The sequence below is a fragment of the Anolis sagrei genome, chromosome 3, assembly GCF_037176765.1.
Source record: "Anolis sagrei isolate rAnoSag1 chromosome 3, rAnoSag1.mat, whole genome shotgun sequence".
Classification (NCBI taxonomy): domain Eukaryota; kingdom Metazoa; phylum Chordata; class Lepidosauria; order Squamata; family Dactyloidae; genus Anolis; species Anolis sagrei.
The window spans coordinates 61,229,713-61,250,447 of record NC_090023.1 but is presented as its reverse complement, the minus strand read 5'-3'; the positions used below and the strand labels follow the sequence as shown (position 1 = coordinate 61,250,447).

Below are 20,735 nucleotides of genomic sequence, written 5' to 3'. Positions count from 1 at the left end.
CAAAACAGAAGGGCGGTTCACGGAACCGATTCTTGAGTTTTAATTGCAATATGCCAGGCTGATTGCCTCAGTTCAGGCATCGTTTCAGAATTGATGAAGACCTTGGCAGTTCTCCCGGTTCCCTGGTCATAGTTTGGGAAGATTTCTAGGATATCAAGTACGGTTAGTGGATTGCTAACAGATTCCAGTATTTTCCCAGTGAGGCTTTTGGTTTTGCTTTGTCCATTTAAATTCATGTTTGCTGATTTTTCTGTAGCTTTTGACTTGCATTTTTCCTTTATTTTGTAACCATTTTTCTTCAATAAAAAAGGATTGTTTTTCACAGCCAAGTGTGGTGGATAGTTATCTTAGGGCTTCGTTCCCTGCTCTGGATTGCAACACCTACATTGGCAGTCTTTAGAAAGAACTTGAAAACCTGGCTGTTCTGATGTGCCATCCCAGAATAGGAAAACTCCATAATAAGTCCCAAAGTCACTTTAGTAGAATTAAGATTGCTGAACACTGCACACTGCACTTACCCTATAATCCTTACATATCACCTGTCACATCAGCACTTTTAAATCTGTACCCATTACTCTGGCCCGGCCCAGTTTTATTGTGTCTTGGTGTATTGTTTATTGCTTGTTGTTTAATATTGCTTTAATTGTTTTTAATTTGCTTTAGGTTTCTGTATCGTTATGTTGTGTTTTGAGGCCTTGGCCTTTGTAAGCCGTATCGAGTCCTTCAGGAGATGCTAGCGGGGTACAAATAAAGTAAATAACAACAACAACAACAACCAGCAACCGAACATAGTGGCCACATACTAACTAGAGGCAAGGCAGGGACTTGTGCAATACAACTGCAAGGACAAGGTTGATTTAAAAAGTGCAGAAGCCAGATGATAAGTTTGGGCTAGAAGGGCCAAGTCAATTAGTGCAGTACAACTGTAGGGGAAGGGACAATGGTAAAGTGCAAGAGCTAGATATTAAATTATGGCTAGAAAGGCCAGCATTATCTAGTGAACTGAATTAATTTTAAAAAACCATTGGAACATCCATGTTTTTAGATCTTTGCAGAAATAGTACAGGCTGGGTGCTAATCTAACCTCCCAGGGGAGAAAGTTCCAGAGTCAGGGGGCCACCATCTATAAGGTCCTTTCCCTCGTCCCCACCAACCACGCTTATGATGGAGATGGGAGCATTACTATCATATCCATCTTCTGAACTTCAGTGAGACACCAGGTAGATAGTAGGAGAGGAAAAGATACAGTAATAAATATTATAAGTCCAATTTTTTTTGTTTCCAATTCTGGGCATCACAGAGATAATGACAAGCTGGAAGGTGTCCAGAAGAGGGTGACTAAAATGATCAAAGCCCTATGAGGAGCATCTTAAAGAACTGAGTTTGTTTAGCCTGCAGAAGAGAAGATTGAGAGAAGACATGATAACCATGTATAAATATTTGAAAGGACGTCACAAGGAAGAGGGAGCAGGTTCCTTATGTCGTTAGATCATTATTTGCAGTGAAATAAATGTGCTGCAAGTAGTAGAGCATTCTTCCACATTTTTCTTTATCTAAATCACCTGCTCAAGATCCTTCTAAGCTGACAATACCTTCTCTGGGACAAAGGTTGAGCATCCCCTATGCTTATCATTGATCCTTTTTCAAAGCCATACTTGAAAATTAGGGTGTTATGCTGTTTGAAATGTGATAAGAGTCTGTAGCCAAACCATGCACATCCCTAGTGGAAGCTTTCACAGTAGTGAATCACTATGATGTTCAGAAGGCCAGAAGAATGCACATAAACTTATAGAATCTCTAACTTTTCCCATGTCATGTTGCTCTTTGAGAAGTATTGTTTTCCACAATCCTGTTGCTATTACAACAGTGAGCATGCTGCTTTAATTAATAATTTGTGAAGCCTCTCTGATCATCTGATAAATAAAACTATGTTTTCTTTCTCTCAAAACAATGGAAAATACTCCCCCCATGTTTATTTTTATCCTATTCTTTGTTACTTTAGGTTACAGAGTCAAATGAAAGCAAAGCTGAAACAATGGGAACTTTAAAGCGTTTGCAAAAATTAGTCCAAACTAAGAAGGCCAGTGTACATAGCTTAGACGACATCAAGCATGTTTTGGTACCCCTCAGTAAGTAAACCTTATTTTAATCTGTATTATGTGTGCAAATTATTTAATATTTCAGCATAGGTTCAGAGTAAATATATATGTATTGTAATTCTACAGCAAAAATAACACTGTTTTATATAGTACTTATACAAATATGCACCAGCTAATCTATAGTATCCTCCAAGTAAGCTTAAAGAACACATGAATGTTAAAATCCACAAACACAACATTCTGCTTTAACTGAATAATATATGTGAAATAGTTCAGACTAGACAAGGTCATTTTTTGGATTATACTTCCCACAGTCTCCCACATGTGGCCAATTTTTGCTAATTCTTGTTCAGACAAAGGATGATACAGTCATTTCCTTCCACTGTATAGAGAAGACCTACCTCCCTTGCCTCCAATGTCCTCAGCCACCAATTGTAAATACATAAAATCTCAAGGTAGTCACATATACATCAACCATAATTTTGCATACTTGTGTTTTGGGGAGGAAATACTTCATTATTTTAAACAATCTTTCAAAATCTTTTTAAAGGTCCAGCACCACAAGATGTTTTTCTCTCTGAAGATGAAGATGAAGCACCAACATCGTGTATGAAACTAACCAAATCTCAGGACAAAAAAGGTTCAAAAGAAAACACAAGACGAAAGGAAGAAACTGACAATAGAACAGACCTTATCTCTGCTTCCTTGGGCAGATCCTATACTACTAGGTTGAACAATATAGGCAATATTTCTATCCGTTCAGAAACTGAATATCAGCTGTGGAGTGATTGGAAGCCTTTTCCAGATAACCAACTATGCCCTTGCGATTTTTTGATCACAAAGATAGAAGAATGGGAAAAATGTCCTTGTTGCTCTCACGAGCCACGTCTTACTGGTTCTCTCACAGATGTGGATCTCCCAAGTTCATGGGTAAGCTACTTTTTTCCTGGCTAAACTGCTTAGATATTGACATTTCTTTAGATTCCATTTTCCCTCCCTCCCTCTTCTTTCTTTCTTTCTTTCTTTCTTTCTTTCTTTCTTTCATGACTAGCACTATCCAAATTCACTAGTCAGTCCACTAGAGAATTCTCAGTATTCTTGTTAGAAACAGGCAATTTTTTTTCAAGCGCTAGATGATTTCATCCATTCAGGCTTTACACATACACATACTAGACCAGAGGTCAGTCCACTACATCACCAGTGGAACCTCACTCTGTGAAGACTGTGTGTTGATCAGTTGTGCACTGACCTCCACACATTAAAAAAACCCACGCACAGGCGTCTTCCAAGAAAAAAAACAAACCAACCAAAGCCCCATGGCGATCAGCGAGTGGCGACGGGGGCAGGACTGTGAAATCTGGAAGCCCCTAGTCACAGACTGGCACATGGGCGGTGGGTACGGACTCAGTCGTTCTACCTCAAGGTCCGAGGCAGTTGAGTAGTTCGGCAGCTGTATCCGCGACTGAGCAGCCCTTTTGAGGACCCACTCTGCTCACCCCACATGGGGAGGGGGCTAGAAAAGGTGCCCTAAACATAGTCTGCCTCACTCATCCCTGACTGGACTGCCGCGTCCAGTGGGGTCACCACCCTGCGGCCAAAAAAGGAAAATGAACTTCGGTACGTGGAACGTACGGACTCTGATGGACAACAGTGGCAGTGAACGCCCCGAACGCAGAACTGCCATCATTGCAAGGGAGCTGGGACGCTTCAACATCGACATAGCAGCCCTTCAGGAGACCCGGAGAGCAGGAGAGGGACAGCTGAAGGAAGAAAAAGGAGGCTACACCTTCTTCTGGAAGGGACTGCCCGAAGAAGACCAAAGACTGCACGGAGTTGGCTTTGCTATCAGGAATGATCTGGTGAAACATCTGACCGAAGCGCCCACTGGCATCAACGAACGACTCTCAACCCTCCGAATCGATCTTGCCAAAAACCAACGGGCAACCATCATAAGTGCCTATGCACCAACACTAGATGCTGACGAAGACATCAAGGAGAAATTCTACTGTCAGCTGGACACCGTCCTATCGGGGATACCTAAGGAGGACAAAATCATCCTCCTGGGGGACTTCAATGCAAGAGTCGGGCGAGACTTCGACCTGTGGCCAGGCACCATAGGAAAAGATGGGGTTGGAAACAGCAACTCAAATGGCATCCTGCTTCTCACCAAATGTGCGGAGCACAACCTTGTCATCACCAACACGCTCTTCCGCCAGAAAAACAAGTTCAAGACATCATGGAAGCACTCCCGGTCAAAGCATTGGCACCTCTTAGACTATGTAATTACACGCGCCAGAGACCGCCGTGACGTGCTCCTCACAAGAGCCATGACAGGTGCTGACGACTGCTGGACTGACCACAGGCTAATTCGATCCTCGATGGCTATCAAGATCGCTCCCAAGCGCAGACTCCAAGGAAGGAAGGCAAGGCGCAAAATGAACACCCAAGCCCTTCAGGAACCCTCCAGGCGAGCCCATCTCCAAACAGCACTCAAGAACCATCTACCCACAGTACACCCCAAAAATGTCGAGGAACATTGGAACAAACTGAAGACCTCCATCATTCAAGCCTGCGAAGAAACTATTGGATACCAAGCCAAGAAACATCAAGACTGGTTTGATGAAAATGACATCAAGATCCAACAGCTAATTGACAAGAAAAGGAAAGCCTTCCAAGCATGGCAGAGAGACATCAACTGTGCTGCTAAGAAAAAGATCTATGCCAGTGCAAAAGCTGAGGTCCAAAGAAGGACAAGAGAACTCAAGAACATCTGGTGGACAAAGAAGGCTGAAGAAATCCAACACCTGGCAGATACCCATAATGCTCAGGGATTTTTCAAAGCCACAAAGGTCATCTACGGACCAAGAAACCATGGCATACAGCCTCTACGCTCATCAGATGGAACCAAACTCCTGAAGGACCAAAACTCAATTGCACTACGTTGGAAAGAACACTACCAAAGCCTCCTGAACCGCAGCTCCAATGTGGCCGAAGAGGTCCTCTCACAAATCCCACAACAACAAACCAGGGATGAGCTTGCAGCACTGCCTAGTTTGGAAGAAGTGAGCAATGCCATCAACCAACAAAAGAATAACAAAGCCAGTGGACCAGATGGGATCCCTGCTGAAATCTTTAAAGAGGGAGGACCTGAGCTGACACACCAACTCCACCAGCTCATAGAAAAAGTGTGGGTGACCGAGAAAATCCCAGCAGACTTCAAGGATGCCACCATCATCACCCTCTTCAAAAAAGGGGAAAGAACAGATTGCGGAAACTATCGAGGTATCTCCCTTCTAACCTCCGCTGGGAAAATCCTCGCAAGAATCCTTGCAAACCGCCTTCTGCCCCTCTCAGAAGACACCCTCCCAGAATCCCAGAATGGCTTCCGCCCCTCCAGAGGAACAGTGGACATGATCTTCACTGCACGACAGCTCCAAGAAAAATGCAGAGAACAAAACCAACCTCTGTACATGGCATTCATCGACCTTGCAAAGGCATTCGACACAGTGAATCGCAGCGCTCTCTGGACCATCCTCCACAAAATCGGGTGCCCAAACAAATTTGTGAACATCCTGCGGCTCCTCCATGATGACATGATGGCAACAGTCTTGGACAGCAGTGGCTCCCAAAGTGACCCATTTAAGGTGGAATCCGGTGTCAAACAGGGATGTGTTATTGCCCCAACTCTATTCTCCATCTTCATCGCTATGATACTTCACCTTGTTGACGGGAGGCTTCCCACCGGAGTGGAAATAATCTATCGGACAGATGGCAAGCTATTCAACCTCAGCAGACTGAAAGCCAAAACCAAGGTTACAACAACAGCTGTTATAGAACTCCAGTATGCTGATGACAATGTCGTCTTTGCGCATTCAGAAGAAGATCTACAAGCCACTCTAAACACCTTCGCAGAAGCATATGAGAAGCTCGGCCTGTCACTGAACATTGAGAAAACCAAGGTGCTGTTCCAGCAGTCACCAGCCCATCCCTCTCCAATGCCAGTAATACAGCTTAATGGTGTAACATTAGAAAATGTGGACCATTTCCGCTACCTTGGCAGCCACCTCTCCACCAAAGTCAACATCGACACTGAAATACAACACCGCCTGAGCTCTGCAAGTGCAGCATTTTCCAGAATGAAGCAGAGAGTGTTTGAGGACCGGGACATCCGTAGGGAGACCAAGGTGCTTGTCTATAAAGCTATTGTCCTCCCAACCCTGCTCTATGCCTGTGAGACGTGGACTGTCTACAGACGTCACATGCAGCTCCTGGAACGTTTCCATCAGCGCTGCCTCCGGAAAATCCTGCAAATCTCCTGGGAAGACAAGCGGACAAACGTCAGTGTGCTGGAAGAAGCAAAGACCACCAGCATTGAAGCGATGGTCCTCCAACATCAACTCCGCTGGGCCGGCCACGTTGTCCGGATGCCTGACCACCGTCTCCCAAAGCAGTTGCTCTACTCCGAACTTAAGAACGGAAAACGGAACGTTGGTGGACAGGAAAAGAGATTTAAAGATGGGCTCAAAGCCAACCTTAAAAACTCTGGCATAGACACTGAGAACTGGGAAGCCCTGGCCCTTGAGCGCTCCAGCTGGAGGACAGCTGTGACCAGCAGTGCTGCAGAATTTGAGGAGGCACGAGTGGAGGGTGAAAGAGAGAAACGTGCCAGGAGGAAAGCGCGTCAAGCCAACCCCGACCGGGACCGCCTTCCACCTGGAAACCAATGCCCTCGCTGCGGAAGAAGATGCAGAGCAAGAATAGGGCTCCACAGCCACATACGGACCCACAAGGAAACCCATGATGGAAGACCATCTTACTCGTCCAACGAGGGATCGCCTAAGTGAAGTGAGACCAGAGGTCCTCAAACTAAGGACCGGGGGCTGGATACGGCCCTCCAAGGTCATTTACCCGGCCCTCCCTCAGGGTCAACCTAAGTCTGAAATGACTTGAAAGCACACCACAACAACAATCCTATCTCAACAGCCAAAAGCAGGCCTACACTTCCCTTTGGAATACTAATAAGTTTATATTTGTTAAAATTGTTCTTCATTTTAATTATTGTATTGTTTTTAAGTGTTTTTTGCACTACAAATAAGATATGTGCAGTGTGCATAGAAATTCATTCATTTTTTTTTCAAATTATAATCCGGCCCTCCAACAGTTTGAGGGACTGTGACCGGGCCTTCTGTTTAAAAAGTTTGTGGACCCCTGTACTAGACCATAGGAATTGCCTTTGTCATTCTGCTGGCTACATCTCCTTCACCAAGTGGACAGAACAGGAACATAAGTTAGAGGCTCTACACCAGTGGTTCTCAACCTGTGGGTCCCCAGATGTTTTGGCCTTCAACTCCCATAAATCCTAACAGCTGGTAAACTCCCTTATTGCCTGACCATGTGTCCCAGTTTTTATTGTGGAAAGTTGGATTGACTGGCTGCTCTATGGTTGGGCTTCCAAATTAATACAACATGTGTTCTATTGTCCCTCCATCTCTTTTTTTTCTCACTCTGCTCTCTGTTTTCAATATGGCAGGGTAGAGTTGTAGAAGTGAATGATAAGGAAACTGTAACTAGGCCAGGTTTGTAGAGGATTTGAAACATGAGCATTTCATGTCCATGTTGAAACAGAAAACAGAAGATAGGATAGGATAAGATAGACAGAAGAAAAACTACAGGCCTCATTAAACGGTTGTGCATACTTATGATGACTCCAGCCTGAAAGCCCTATTTCTAGCAGTAGGCTACACAGAGTTTAGACTTGAGTGCATATGTTCTTCTAAGGCAGCATTTCTCAACCTGGGGATCGGGACCCCTGGGGGGGGGGGGTCATGAGGGGATGTCAAAGGAGTAATCAAAAACCATCAAAAACACAGTATTTTCTGTTGGTCATGGGGTTCTGTGTGGGAAGTTTGGCCCAATTCTATTGTTGGTGGGGTTTAGAATGCTCTTTGATTGTAGGTGAACTATAAATCCCAGCAACTACAACTCCCAAATGTCAAATCTATCCAGCCAATCCAAACAAGACGAATTGGCCAAAGGGAACTGACCACTCTGAATCCATGCACAAGTCTAATATCCATCATGGAGACATGTCACATAAATGTTAACCAACTCAGTGGATAGCTGGATTGGGTTACAAAACAGTACTTGGTGTTTTTGAAACCAGAAACAGATCTGGCAAAATGAGCCAGGCAATGTTTCCTTCATGTGTTTAAACCTTGTTTATGACTGTTTATGATCTAGTATGCCCACATCAATTTTCACTTGTTCTTAACTTATTATCCTTGATATGGCATTTTGCTTATGTATTGCTTAGCTTTCATGAGGATAAAATTCATTTGACTTCAATAACAAAATTTCTCATTTTTTCACTTAACAAGTCAAACCCCCTCTAAAAAGATCTTGCTACCCCCCCCCCCCCAACCCCCAGTGTTGTTTTAAGATCACCATAATTCAGAAATGACTTAAAGGCACATAACAGCAAATGGTGTTTCTACTTCTTATGCATTTTCTGCTACATTAAAACCACAAAGTATTTTAGCTGATTCATCAAATCTAGAAATAGCTAAAATATATTTCATATTGAAACTAGAATCAGAAGACTGCTATTTTTATACATTCTGTTTTATCACAAACATTTTTAAAACATATAAAACAGGCTCAGGAAGCCTTAAAACCTTTCATTTTATAATTAAGGGTACATTTCTTACCTCCCTTAAATGCATTTTCAAATAGTTTTGTTGCTCTTGGCATTGGAGTGTCCACAAAACATTTAGAAAAACATTGTTACATATATACAAGGAACTTGGCAACTGATACTTTAGAAATAATAATTAAAATAATTAAAATAACTAGCAAAAAAGCAGAAAAATACCCCTAAAGTTGTAATGTATATGCTTATTTAAAGCAGTATGAGAGAAAGCGGTGGTAAATTCCTAGCATTAAAACACCAATCAATATTAAAACTGTGACGGTTCACCAATGTGACACACACTGACATGAAGAAATAAATTCAATATACAATATTTACAAGTAGAAGGTGGCTGTGGTAGAAGAGAGATTCCTAATAGCAAAAATGTTTTAACGTTTATCAGAATAGACAATTGTTCATCTTGTTTTCAATCAGAGATATGCAGACAAGTGCTTTCACACTTGCAACATGAAAAACCATCTAATACATATTCGTGATCCGTAGAGTAGTTTTTCAAAAGAATGAAGCCTTTTAGTTCTAGACCTTCCACCTCACCTCCACAAGAAAGTGCATTGAGCATGTTGTCGATTCTATGAGAACAGAGGGCTTTGTTTATCTTCTCATTAAATATTGTTGTCTCAGCTTGTAGAAACATTTTTCACCATCTGATCTTTTCCTAAAAGCTTTTGAGAACAAATCTTGTATTTAAAGGTCCCCAAGTGCTGAGGTGACTGAGTGGCATTCTACACATGCAGTAAAACCTGAAATATCCGGGGGGGGGGGGGGTGGTGGTGGTTAGACATTTGGGAAAAATGCGGGTGGAATTGGGTTAACAGCTGAAAAGCACATGTTAAAAAGGTGTGCTTTAAACCCTATTCTGTCCAAAAAAAAATGTGCACTTTCTCATGACTGTATATCTCTGCGGTCATGGAAAACACGTGACTTCCTTCATATCCCCCTGTGTGGACTGCTCCAGTGCACATGCACATTTTAAAAGCAAAAAAACAACTAATTGGGCTGCCAAAATGGAGCCATGGACACAGCGGTGGCTAAAGAGAAATACAATTAGAACTCTCTGCAACCAATACTTACTTTCTTATAATTTTAAATAGAATTTTAATTAACACTTGAGTGAAGAGAGAGATAAGAAATCTGCTTGTATTTACATTGGGATCTCCACATGTACACATTTGTGGTCCGGTGCATCTTAGAGATAATTTAAAAAATTCCTGCGGGTATCCCACATCCACCCTCCATCTTGATCTGCTCCAAAGGAAGATGTGAGGATGGCGGGGGACTATTTCCTGGGACTGAGATGTTTGTGTGTGAACTTGCCTTAAGATCCTGGCATTATTTTGCCCCACTTTTAAAACCTGCAGTTTAACGCTTTCTAGAAGTGCGCTGGGATATGAGGTATGTGTGCACACTTGTGAACATTTTGTCCTTAGCATTTCAAATGTGAGGATGGGCAAAACTTTGACCTAACTCTAGTCAGAGAAAAATATATTGACACTGTGAACCACTGGTCTAATTTGATAGTGGGCTCTTTCATACAATGCAGTGCCTGAATCAAAAGTTTTAATTTAAGGTGAAGACAGCTGCATTGATCATATATGCTTGGTGATCTCTTTTGAAGCCATTTTATGGGTGATTGTATTTATTTATTTATTTATTTATTTACTGTATTTGTATACCACCTTTCTCAGCCAATTGGCAACTCAAGGCGGTTTCCAACAAATCAGTATACATAAACATAATAGATAAAAAAACATTAAACAGTATAAGACATCACAAAATGTCTTGATTAAGACATATTGCAGATAAATATCCATATCATATTTACTCAAGTCTAATACACCACTGAATCTAAAATGTACCTCAATTTTCTAAACCCTGAAAACAAAAAAAGTATTTGCTGGCAAATGTAATGCACATAGTGATGGGAAGGCATGGTGAAAAATGGAAAAATTTAGGGAAAATGGGGAAGAACTGAAAAATGGGGGGAACCCTATTTTCCACTCCTTTTTCTGTTTTTTCTTCTTCTAGGCCTTCTTATCTCTAAATGCACAGCAGCAAAAAGTGTACTCCTTGTAATTTGGTGAAAAAAGGTGCACATTAGGGGTGCCATTTTTCACAACGGGGTCTGGATAATCTGGCATTTTGGGGTGCTGATTTATCTGTAGAAGCATTTTTTCAGCTGCAATAAAACATGCGGCAGCTGATAATGGCTGCTTTTGATTTCTTTCGGCCACACATGAAGTACAGAGTGGCAGCCACGAATACACACAGGTTTTCCCTGTGAGCCCTGCTGCATGAGCCAATCAGAAGAAGACAGCCCAGCTGCTGCTCCTATCCTGTCACTGTGGAGAAATTTCAGGGGATACTCTTTGGGTTTGTTTTAAAGGACATTTTGTTTCTAGAATCTTTTAGAATTTCCTAAACATTAGTGGATGAGTGAAACATTCTGAATCTTGGGGAGCTTGCAGTGGTAAATGTGTCCTCCAAGAGTGCCCACTTTCATCTTGATAGCACTAAAATTATGGAAAAGGGACCCTGGGAAGTCACCCCTTTGCTACCAATGGCAGGATCACAACCGGAAGTTATGGCTGCTAGCCCCAAAAAATGGCATTTTGCCTCTCCCAATATTGGGGAGTTCCCAGAAAACAGAATGGGGGTCTTCCAAAAAATGGCACCAAAATTTAGAAGGATTTTTTTTCTGAATTGCACGCCCCATTGGCTGCCTGATTAGAATTCCTTCTTTGAAAAGTGTTTAAAAAATGAAGCTTCCAGAAAAGGAAAAGGAAACCTTGCAGTACAACTATGCTGTAGAATGACCTTGATTATGATTGCAGATAGCGTGGTTTTATAGTAACTGTAATGTTTTAAAAATGTATTAATGTATTTCAATTTTGATCTTAATTTAATTTAAATGTTTGTTTTAATTGTACAATGCTGTTAAGGCATTGAATTGTTGCCTATCTGTAAGCCACCTTGAGTCCCCCTCAGGGTCGAAAAAGGTGGAATATAAATATGGTAAAATAGAATGAATCTACTTTTACTCTTCCACTTTTGCTTTGGCTCAGCACTAAGGTTACCATATTAATGAATCTAATGTGTACCCTAATTTTAGAAAGGTATTTAGCCAAAAAAGATGAGCGTTAGATTCGAGTAAATATGGTATTGGGGGGGGGGGGGGTTGCTTGCTTCTTTGCTTACTTAACTGATTTATTGGTTGAATGATTACCCGCCCCCTTCTTCTAGGAGTTGAGATATAAAGCCACGTATAGAAACAACATGTCTTAATAAGATGAAATATGTAATCTTCCCTCACAATGAATGCTATTACTGACATATAGCAACGAGACCATTCTGAGTCATTTCAGCTGTGATGGTGTTTTCACCAGTCTAGGCCACCACTCAGTCTTAATTGCAGAATAGTGACTGTGCATGTGTAGCTTTGCATGTAGGATGTTTGCTGCAGCATGCAAAAATTCAGATTCTGTTAATGGTATGCTTATCCCAATAGGAGTTGGGAAGATGAACTAAAGGCAGAATTCTTTGGGAGCAGTGAGACTCATGAGAATGTACAGATACAATGGAAACTGTGCCCATACAAAGCTAAAATTAACTTTTTTTCAATAAGCTAAACAGAACACAGTGCTCTATGAAGTTTTCCTTTGTAAAACCAAATCATAAAAAGGAATTTGACAGTGTAGCATATAGTTCAATGAGCCCTGGTATATGTCCAACTGTGATCAGGTATTTGACGAGCCGGGACATTGCGTGCTTCATAGTCCCTATAGATTGTACATGAAAGAGAAAAAGTGTAGTTGCATAGCCGTAAGTAGGTCGTTGTGAGATGGGATACATTTGCCTCCCTGGTTGTAAATCTTTGATATAAAAACCTGCTTAAGCATTAACAATTATAGTATTTGTAAAACTACCACCACTAAATCTCTTTAGATTTATTACACGTTGGATTTTGCTTTCTTAATTTCACAGTTTTGAAAACTACTTAGTACAAAATCTTCTTTCAAGAAGTTGTGATTATGAAGTCAGCACCTGTTCGCTTGATTCTGGGGAACACTTGTGATTTTCAGCCAATATGTGCTCATTTCCAACAGTGCTCTGATGGAATAAACCAAGCCTGCACCTGCCAATTGCCACCTGCTGAGCAGCTTTAGCTCCCAGTTATCATCTCTTGAAAAGCTGATGTTGTATTTGGATGCTTGAAACCAATGTGTGATGCACATGGTTGCTGGCAAGCGGATGGTTGGCAGCATGACTGGAAGCCAGTATAAATGAAACCAGATCAGAGTCAGATCCTGGACAGCACCAGGAAATGTTCAGAATAATGTTATTAAGCACAAAGAATTGGTGGGTAATGAGACAATTTTTCAGGAACTTCCAGTTGAAATTGTATATTGTAATTCATTAACCATATCTCAAATCTCTATCTCATAAGCCTTTGATATTGCCAAAATACTGTTAGGCATATACTCATGTAAAAATGGTTTCAGAATTGGTTATGCATCCTGAGAATTTATGTCAGTGCAGTCCATTGTGGGTGCTAATTATTTCCTAGTACACACATCCCTCCCTGCACTTACCTTTGACTTGGTGGATGAAAGTTAATTGACTGTACTGAAACATGTAAACTCACCACCATGACACTTGCTTAACAATGGGTTGTGTATATCAGAATCCAGCAGAATTACACTGGTGTATATTAACTTGTGCCAAGGTGTCGAAGATCTTGTGAGAATATGGTAGTCTATATAATGCAACTATATTGTGCAACTGACTGTTGCTGTAAATTATAGGTCACTGTATTGTATATAATCTGGTATAATACAACTACACAACAGCCAGTGTGTTGTCTTCACATATTGGTCACATTTCTCTTGATTCATTTTTTGGTAGACAGACCACATATTGTCTGAAAGTCCTGGTGCCACACAGAAGGATGGCTTTATAATGACCTCCAGAATTGTGTGTGTACTAAGTTTTAGCATATATATTTTTCTGTGTGTCAGCTCCTGGACACTGGAACTTTCATCTGCCAATCTTACCTGGTAATCAAGTGCCTCATCTTTTTTACTGAATGACATACTGAATGGTTTAGCTGTGCCGTTTAATGAACATAGACCAGAACATTATATATGCAATGCACATACAGCTTTGTATTGGTTGGAAGGCTCAAGAGAAAAATATGTTGCAACATTCTAGGATTCAGAAGCCCCTTGAACAAGCCAGTCCATGTATGCTTTAAGCAACCAATTTATATGTGTGTGTGTATATACACATACACATATGCAAAGTCACTTCAAATAAACACAAATTGGTGTTTTGGCTACTAAAATGACTTCTAATACAGGTGATATTTATGGAATCTGAAATCAGCATTCTTGCTCTGTCGTGGTGCTATTTCCACCTAACTGAATCCTACTTGCATGGGGTCTTGGTATAGAGCTTTTCCAGTGAATCCAACTTAGCAGCTAATCTACATAAGGATTCTGGCATAGATAAACTATGTACACAAAGAAAGGAAGAGAAGAAAAAGAAGGAAGAACATTGGAACTTTGTTGACTCAGGTTGAAATTCAGTGTTACCATGCAATGTCTAACATCCCACATCTCTTCAAAATATTTATCAAAAGCTAAAAAAAATTACTGGTGGCTTATTTTTAAGTCTTCACCACCTCACCTATGAATATTAGTGATCTATAGAAAATGAAAGCCATTTCAACTTGATTATATAGTCTAAAGATACACATGGATCTAACGTAATGGAGTGGTGCAGAGGAAAAAATCTCACATATAGGTCAATAAATCCCTTATCAAATATGGCATTCCCTATTCAGATTACTTGTATGAACAGGAAGGAATTCTGTAGCATTAATTATATGCTTGTTAAAGAATGAAAAAGCAACTGTGAGGGATGTTCATGTCATTTACAATCAGTCATTAAATCTGTTTTCACATACAATCATACACATAGACACACACACACACTCACATGCTCCCTATTCTCTGACCAATGCTGCACATTCAATTCTTCATATTAAAAACCATTTGAGAATTAAAAAGATAAAAATCTCAGACTACATTAGCTCTCCAGACATTAGCATTCATCCAAGACTCCTACTTAACTAAATTATGTGCTTGTAATGTTACTGATGTCAGTCTTTTCCTCTGTTTGGTATTTTCTATAACTAGTGCTAGGGTCAAACTTTCAAGGACAAAGAGATAATCAGGTCAGCCTTCAAGCCACTATAATTTTTCTGATGCATGAAGAGAGGAAATAGATATGGGTGGGCACTATATCTCCTGAAATGGTCTCTTTCTTCCTGTTTAACGATAAATATTCCAGTGAAAGGAAGCTCATATATTACCCTACATATGCATTCTCTTTTTATTAATCACACAGACGTTAACAGTGGGCAGAAAAGGGATTAATATTTGAATTATCAGGATGGTTTCATTTCTTCTTAAAGGTCTATGTTCTGCTTTTAGGGTAGCAGGAATGGGCTGTAACAAATTTATAACTGGATGAATTGGTGTTGTAATTACTGTAAAGCACAGAATGTGCCTCACCAGATTATGTGATAGATGTGTAACTGGGTAGATTGTGTTCTTGTATTTGTCCTCATATAATTTCATTGTTAGTTGGGTCAGATTTCTACATTGACATTTCAGTTACCATCATCAGCTGCATGAGGATGAAGTGATTTGCCCTTCCATGTATTTCATTGTTGACCTCATTTCAAGAATACAGGACATGTTATCATCACTGATTTAACACAAGTCAAACTACTCAAAAACCTACTCAAAACTTTGTTGAGTATAGGGTCCAATCCACAGGGAACATCTTTAGATAATGTCCCAAATATTTAGATAATATTTTGATTAACAAGCTGATTAAATGTAGAATAGATGAGAACACTGTCAAATGGATCCATAATTGGTTGAAGAATAATGCTCAAAGAGTTTTTGTCAATGGCTGCACTTCAAACTGAAAGGAGATGTCAACTCAAGTATCTCAGGGTTCTGTCCTAGGACTATTATCCTTCATCATTTCAATCAATAGCATATGGTGGGAATTTGCAGATTACACAAAACTGGGAGCAGTAGCTAACACACTGGAGGACAGAAACAGAATTCCAAAGAACCTAGTTAAACTAGAACACTAGAAAGAATTCAATACACTGATATTCATTAGAGAAAAAAAAAACAAATGTCTACATTTTTGCCAGAAAACCCAAATGCCCAGGAATAGGATAGAGAAAATATGTGGCTCAGCAGTACTACATTCGAAAATGATCTTGGGGTTATTGGTCATAAATTGAACATGAGTCAGCAGTGTGGTGCTGCAACAAAGAAGGTGATTACTATTCTTGCATTAATAGAAGCAAAGTTGCCAGAGTGAGAGAAGTAATATGTTCTGAGCTATTTATTTATCATATAAGGAGCGAACCAACGGTACAATTTGTGATGTATTTGAGAAAACACAAAGTTTAACACAAAACATTCTATTAAATGTCCTTTGACCAGTAGCTGGCCACTTGGAGTGCCTTTGGTATTCCTATTTAAAAAGTCCTTGATTGTGCATGTGGCAGGGCTCAGGCTGCATTGTAATATGTGATCTGTGGTTTTCTCTTCTACACACTCACATGTCGTGGACCCCACTTTGTGGCCCCATTTCTTAAGGTTGGCTCTGCATCTCATGGTGCCAGAGTGCAGACTGTTCAGTGCCTTCCAAGTTGCCCAGTCTTCTATGTGCCCAGGAGGGAGTCTCTCATTTGGTATCAGCTATGGATTGAGGTGCTGGGTTTTAGCTTGCCAATTTTGTACTCTCGCTTGCTGAGATGTTCCTGAGAGGATCTCTGTAGATCTTAGAAAACTATTTCTTGATTTAAGGCATTGGCATGCTGGCTGGTATCTGAAGAGGGGATGGGCCAGAGATGTCACTTCCTTGGTCCTTTCATTATTGGCTGCTACTTCCCAGCAGATGTCAGGTGGTGAAATACCAGCTAAACAGTATACTTTATCCAGTGGTGTAGGACGTAGACATCCTGTAGCAATGCGACGTGTCTCATTAAGAGCCACATCCACTGTTTTAGCATGGTGAGATGTGTTCCACACTGGGCATGTGTACACAACAGCAGAATAGCAAAGTGCAAGGGCAGATGTCTTCACTGTATCTGGTTGTGATCCCCAGGTTGTGCCAGTCAAGTTTCGTATTATATTGTTTCTAGCACACACCTTTTGCTTGGCAGTGCTTTTTGTAGGTCAGAGAACATTCCAGGATAACTCGCAGGTATTTGGGTGTGCAGCAATGCTACAGCGGGATTCCTTCCCAGGTAATCCTCAGAGCTTGAGATGCTTGTCTGTTCTTAAGATGAACAGCATATGTCTGTGTTTTAGATGGATTAGGAATCAGCTGGTTTTGCCTGTAATAGGCAGTAAGAGCACCTAAAGCTTTGGGGAACTTCTGTTCAACCATCTCAAAGCTATACAAATTTTGGAGCAGGTTCAAAGAAGAGCAACAAAAATGATAAGAAGCATGGAAATTTGAACATATGGACAAAAGTAGAAGGAGCTTAGTGTACTCAGCTTGGTGAAGAGAAGGTGAAACCAATTGTTTAGAGATGTAGTGAGGTGTCCTCTAGATATCTTTAAAAAAAGTCTGGACAGCTACTTGGTGGTAATGCTTTAGTTAAAGATCCTGCACTGAGCAAGGGGTGGGCCCTATGGCCTATTTAGCTGCTTCTGATTTTATGATTCTATGAAAGAAATGGAATTGTACTTGGGGCACTGGTCCCATTTTTTATATATACAGCAGGTTGCATTCTCACTGAATTGTAACCATAAATGCCTTCTTAAAAACTTATCCAAGCATCTGACAGAAAATAGTTGCAAGACCTTTATAAATGACTGATGTTGCCTCTACAACCTTTCTTTGTTGGGCAGCCAACCCATTTTACTCATAATCTCTGAACATAATATTGCTTCTTGAGATTTGCATAAATATATGTAGTGACTAGAATAATAAAATTAGAAAGGTAACTCATCTCAACAGTGATGTATAGGCATCAAACACCTTACTCTGGAATATTTATTGCTAACTCCAGAAAGGTAGAGGCCATTTCCAAAGATATAGTACTTATCTATTCTTCCTCCTTCATGCATCACAGGGGGTGGGGGTGAGGGGATAAAAAAAGATTGTACATAATAAGGAAAGTTGTTATATTTTTGTCATTTTTGCCCATTTTTTAAATTTCTCCTTTAGTTATAAAATATAATATCATGAGTTAAGCAATGTGCATAACTAATGTGCACTGGACAAACAGATTTGTCTGCTTGGTTCGGTTCTAGTGTTCCCTAAGGCAAAGCATGCTTCCCTCCAAACATATCCAACTTGGAAACAGACTTTCCTTGGAATTTCAGGGAACAAACAAAGCAAAACTTTGCCTTTTAGAATTCATACAGTAGGGTAGGGAGAAAGAGAAGGAGTCACTGAAAGGTCCATGTTCTAAATCTGGGGCAGATTTGACAAGGATCCTTCAACTGAATTTTGGGAGAAAGAGTGATCAGTTCATAAGCATACAAGTTATTTCCCCTTTTTCAGCTGCTGAATTGTTCTGTAATAACCAATGCATGTTTCAAATGTTCAAATTTCTAAGGTGGAGAGGTTTGCGTTATTTCAAATTACTTCCTCTTTATAATTTCATCAAATTCTTTTCTCATCAATATAAAAGTTTGATTGACCAGTATAGGCATAACTCTTTGGTAGGTTTAGATGGATGTAGCTACATTGCCGGTATGGCTACCCCTGAATGTGCTTCCTGGATTTGAAAAGACTTATTTAGCTGCAACAGGGAAATCTTAAAGAAGAGGAAGCTCAAGAGTAGAATTTAATTCTTTTGGTTTCTACTTTCTATAAATGTAAAACTTTTTCATTTAGACTATAATTGGCAAGTTTTACATTAAAGCTTTACCAGATGCAGCACTACACAGACTTTTCTAAAAATTCAAGCTTTTCTGCCTAAGAACCATGACTACACAGAAACTGGAAATAGCCTGGATCCCATGAGAAGTTACTTTACTGCAGCTAATAGAGTTTAAATTTTACTGTCCTTTGTCTCAGTTCATGACCAAGAAGTAGGGTGTTCTCATCTTGAATTGAGACCCCTTTAGAAAAATGAAACATGAACAAAACAATATCTGATATAAAATCTAGACTTGTGATCTCATCAGACGATCTTTGGGCTTAGGAAGAGGAACCTCACAAAGTCTCACAGAGGCCATCAATCGACATGGGGGCACTTCTAGTGGAACTCTGCGGAACTCTACTTCCTAGTCACATGGAAACATAGCCCAAAGACTGTTTTCAGGAGTTGGGTATTACCTTACTCCAAGCAGCAGAATGCAGGAAGAAGTATGGGAGAGACAGGGGAAAGTGCAGTAAACATATGTGTCTGATGAGGTCCTATATCAACCTCTCTGAAGAGGGTGTTCCACAAATCTGATGACAGCCCAAAAAAGGTTCTCTTCTTTGTTTGAGTAACTTGAGGAAGGTCCTTGAATAATGATAAATAAAATCCTGTTTTGGGTAAGGCTTTTAAATGTTCAAACCAACACTTGAGTTTGGCTCTGAAATGGGCTTGTAGCTAATTCATTTTTTAGGCATTGGAATGATACAATCTCAGCACTGTTTCTTTGAAAGCTACCTTGAAATAAATGTAAAGGAGAAAATTAAAGTAGTGCTTGATGAGTTATACCCAGAGCTTCCTTTCTTTTCTTTTTTTGGGCCAGTTTTTTCTCTTTTCTTTACGTCTTCCTTCCTCTGTATATTTCAGTGAGATTTAGCAGAGAGATAGTGAAGTCACATCCTTAGCAGAATAAGGAAGTTTTAGTTTGCTGATGTGAGCTCTGTGTATCATTTACTGTTACATGTTGGCTGAGAAAAACTGAAAAATTCTGTCTTGTAAGGCTAGTTCTAAAGTATTCTGAATTACAATATGCTGAAACGAAAACCCTCCAATGCTTCGGAGAAGGAAAAATCACAAAAACCAAAGGTAAGAAAAGTTAACATTTTAAAATTACTTTTAAGACGAATAAGCAGCAAAATCTTGTTGTTTAAAAGCAATCTAGGCTATTCAGCAACAAATTTATAGGATTAACTTTTTCAGCCCACTTGACTTAGTTTATTAGAACTGAGGACCACTTGATATGCTAATTGCTGAAACTCTCTATGGCAGTAATTTTTCACAAACAGCCTTTTGTATTAAAATGTAAAGCCCTGTGTAAACATTATTGCCCCCAATGCAGAGCTGTCCTCTACCCATATTCAGCAGGAAAAAATGTGTTCTTAAAACAGTTTTCAACATGCTATCCTAAGCAATTTCCAGGTGCAGTTTAAGGAAATTCCATCTCCTTAATCCCTATAATCATACCCTATAATTCACAGAGATATGTGTATTCTGATTGGCTTAACTCAATACCTATAGTAATAGAAGATATGGTTAAATATTTTCCACAAAAATTTGGGTTGCAAGAAAATGGCTGTGCAAAGAAATTAAATAACCTATGTTAGGATAGTTTGTGTAAATTAGCTATAATTTATCCAGGAGCATTGCAATTACAGCAGATCTAGCTTGTGTGTTTGTGTGTGTCTTCAAGTCATCTCTCAATTTATAGAGATCTCATGAATTTCATAGGGCTTTGTTAGGCAAGGGATCCTCTGAGGCAGGCATGTAGCCGGGGGGGGGGGGGGGTTGAGGGGCTTCACACCCCCCCCCCCCCGAAATTCTCATTGTGGTTCGTGAAAAGGCCTTACTGGTGCATTATTTAAACTGTTATATTTATTCATATCGTGATCTGATCACCATATTCAATATATCCCATATGCATGGGGGTATTGGGGTAACGATACAAAAGGTTTGC

At 40.2% G+C, this 20,735-nt stretch overlaps 1 protein-coding gene across 5 annotated transcripts in view; it reads left to right on the top strand.

Annotated features, from left to right (window-relative positions):
• The window catches only part of SAMSN1 (SAM domain, SH3 domain and nuclear localization signals 1), a 107,690-nt gene that overhangs the window by 43,596 nt on the left and 43,359 nt on the right, over nt 1-20,735 (top strand). For 4 of the 5 annotated variants that reach the window (XM_060770506.2, XM_060770507.2, XM_060770508.2 and 1 more), the window contains 2 exons: nt 2,003-2,129; nt 2,650-3,029. In XM_060770506.2, coding sequence (XP_060626489.2) covers nt 2,003-2,129; nt 2,650-3,029 — 507 coding nt within the window. Of the gene's footprint in view, nt 1-2,002; nt 2,130-2,649; nt 3,030-19,725; nt 19,868-20,735 lie in introns of those variants that run through there. The other variant, XM_060770510.2, reaches the window with a different exon arrangement.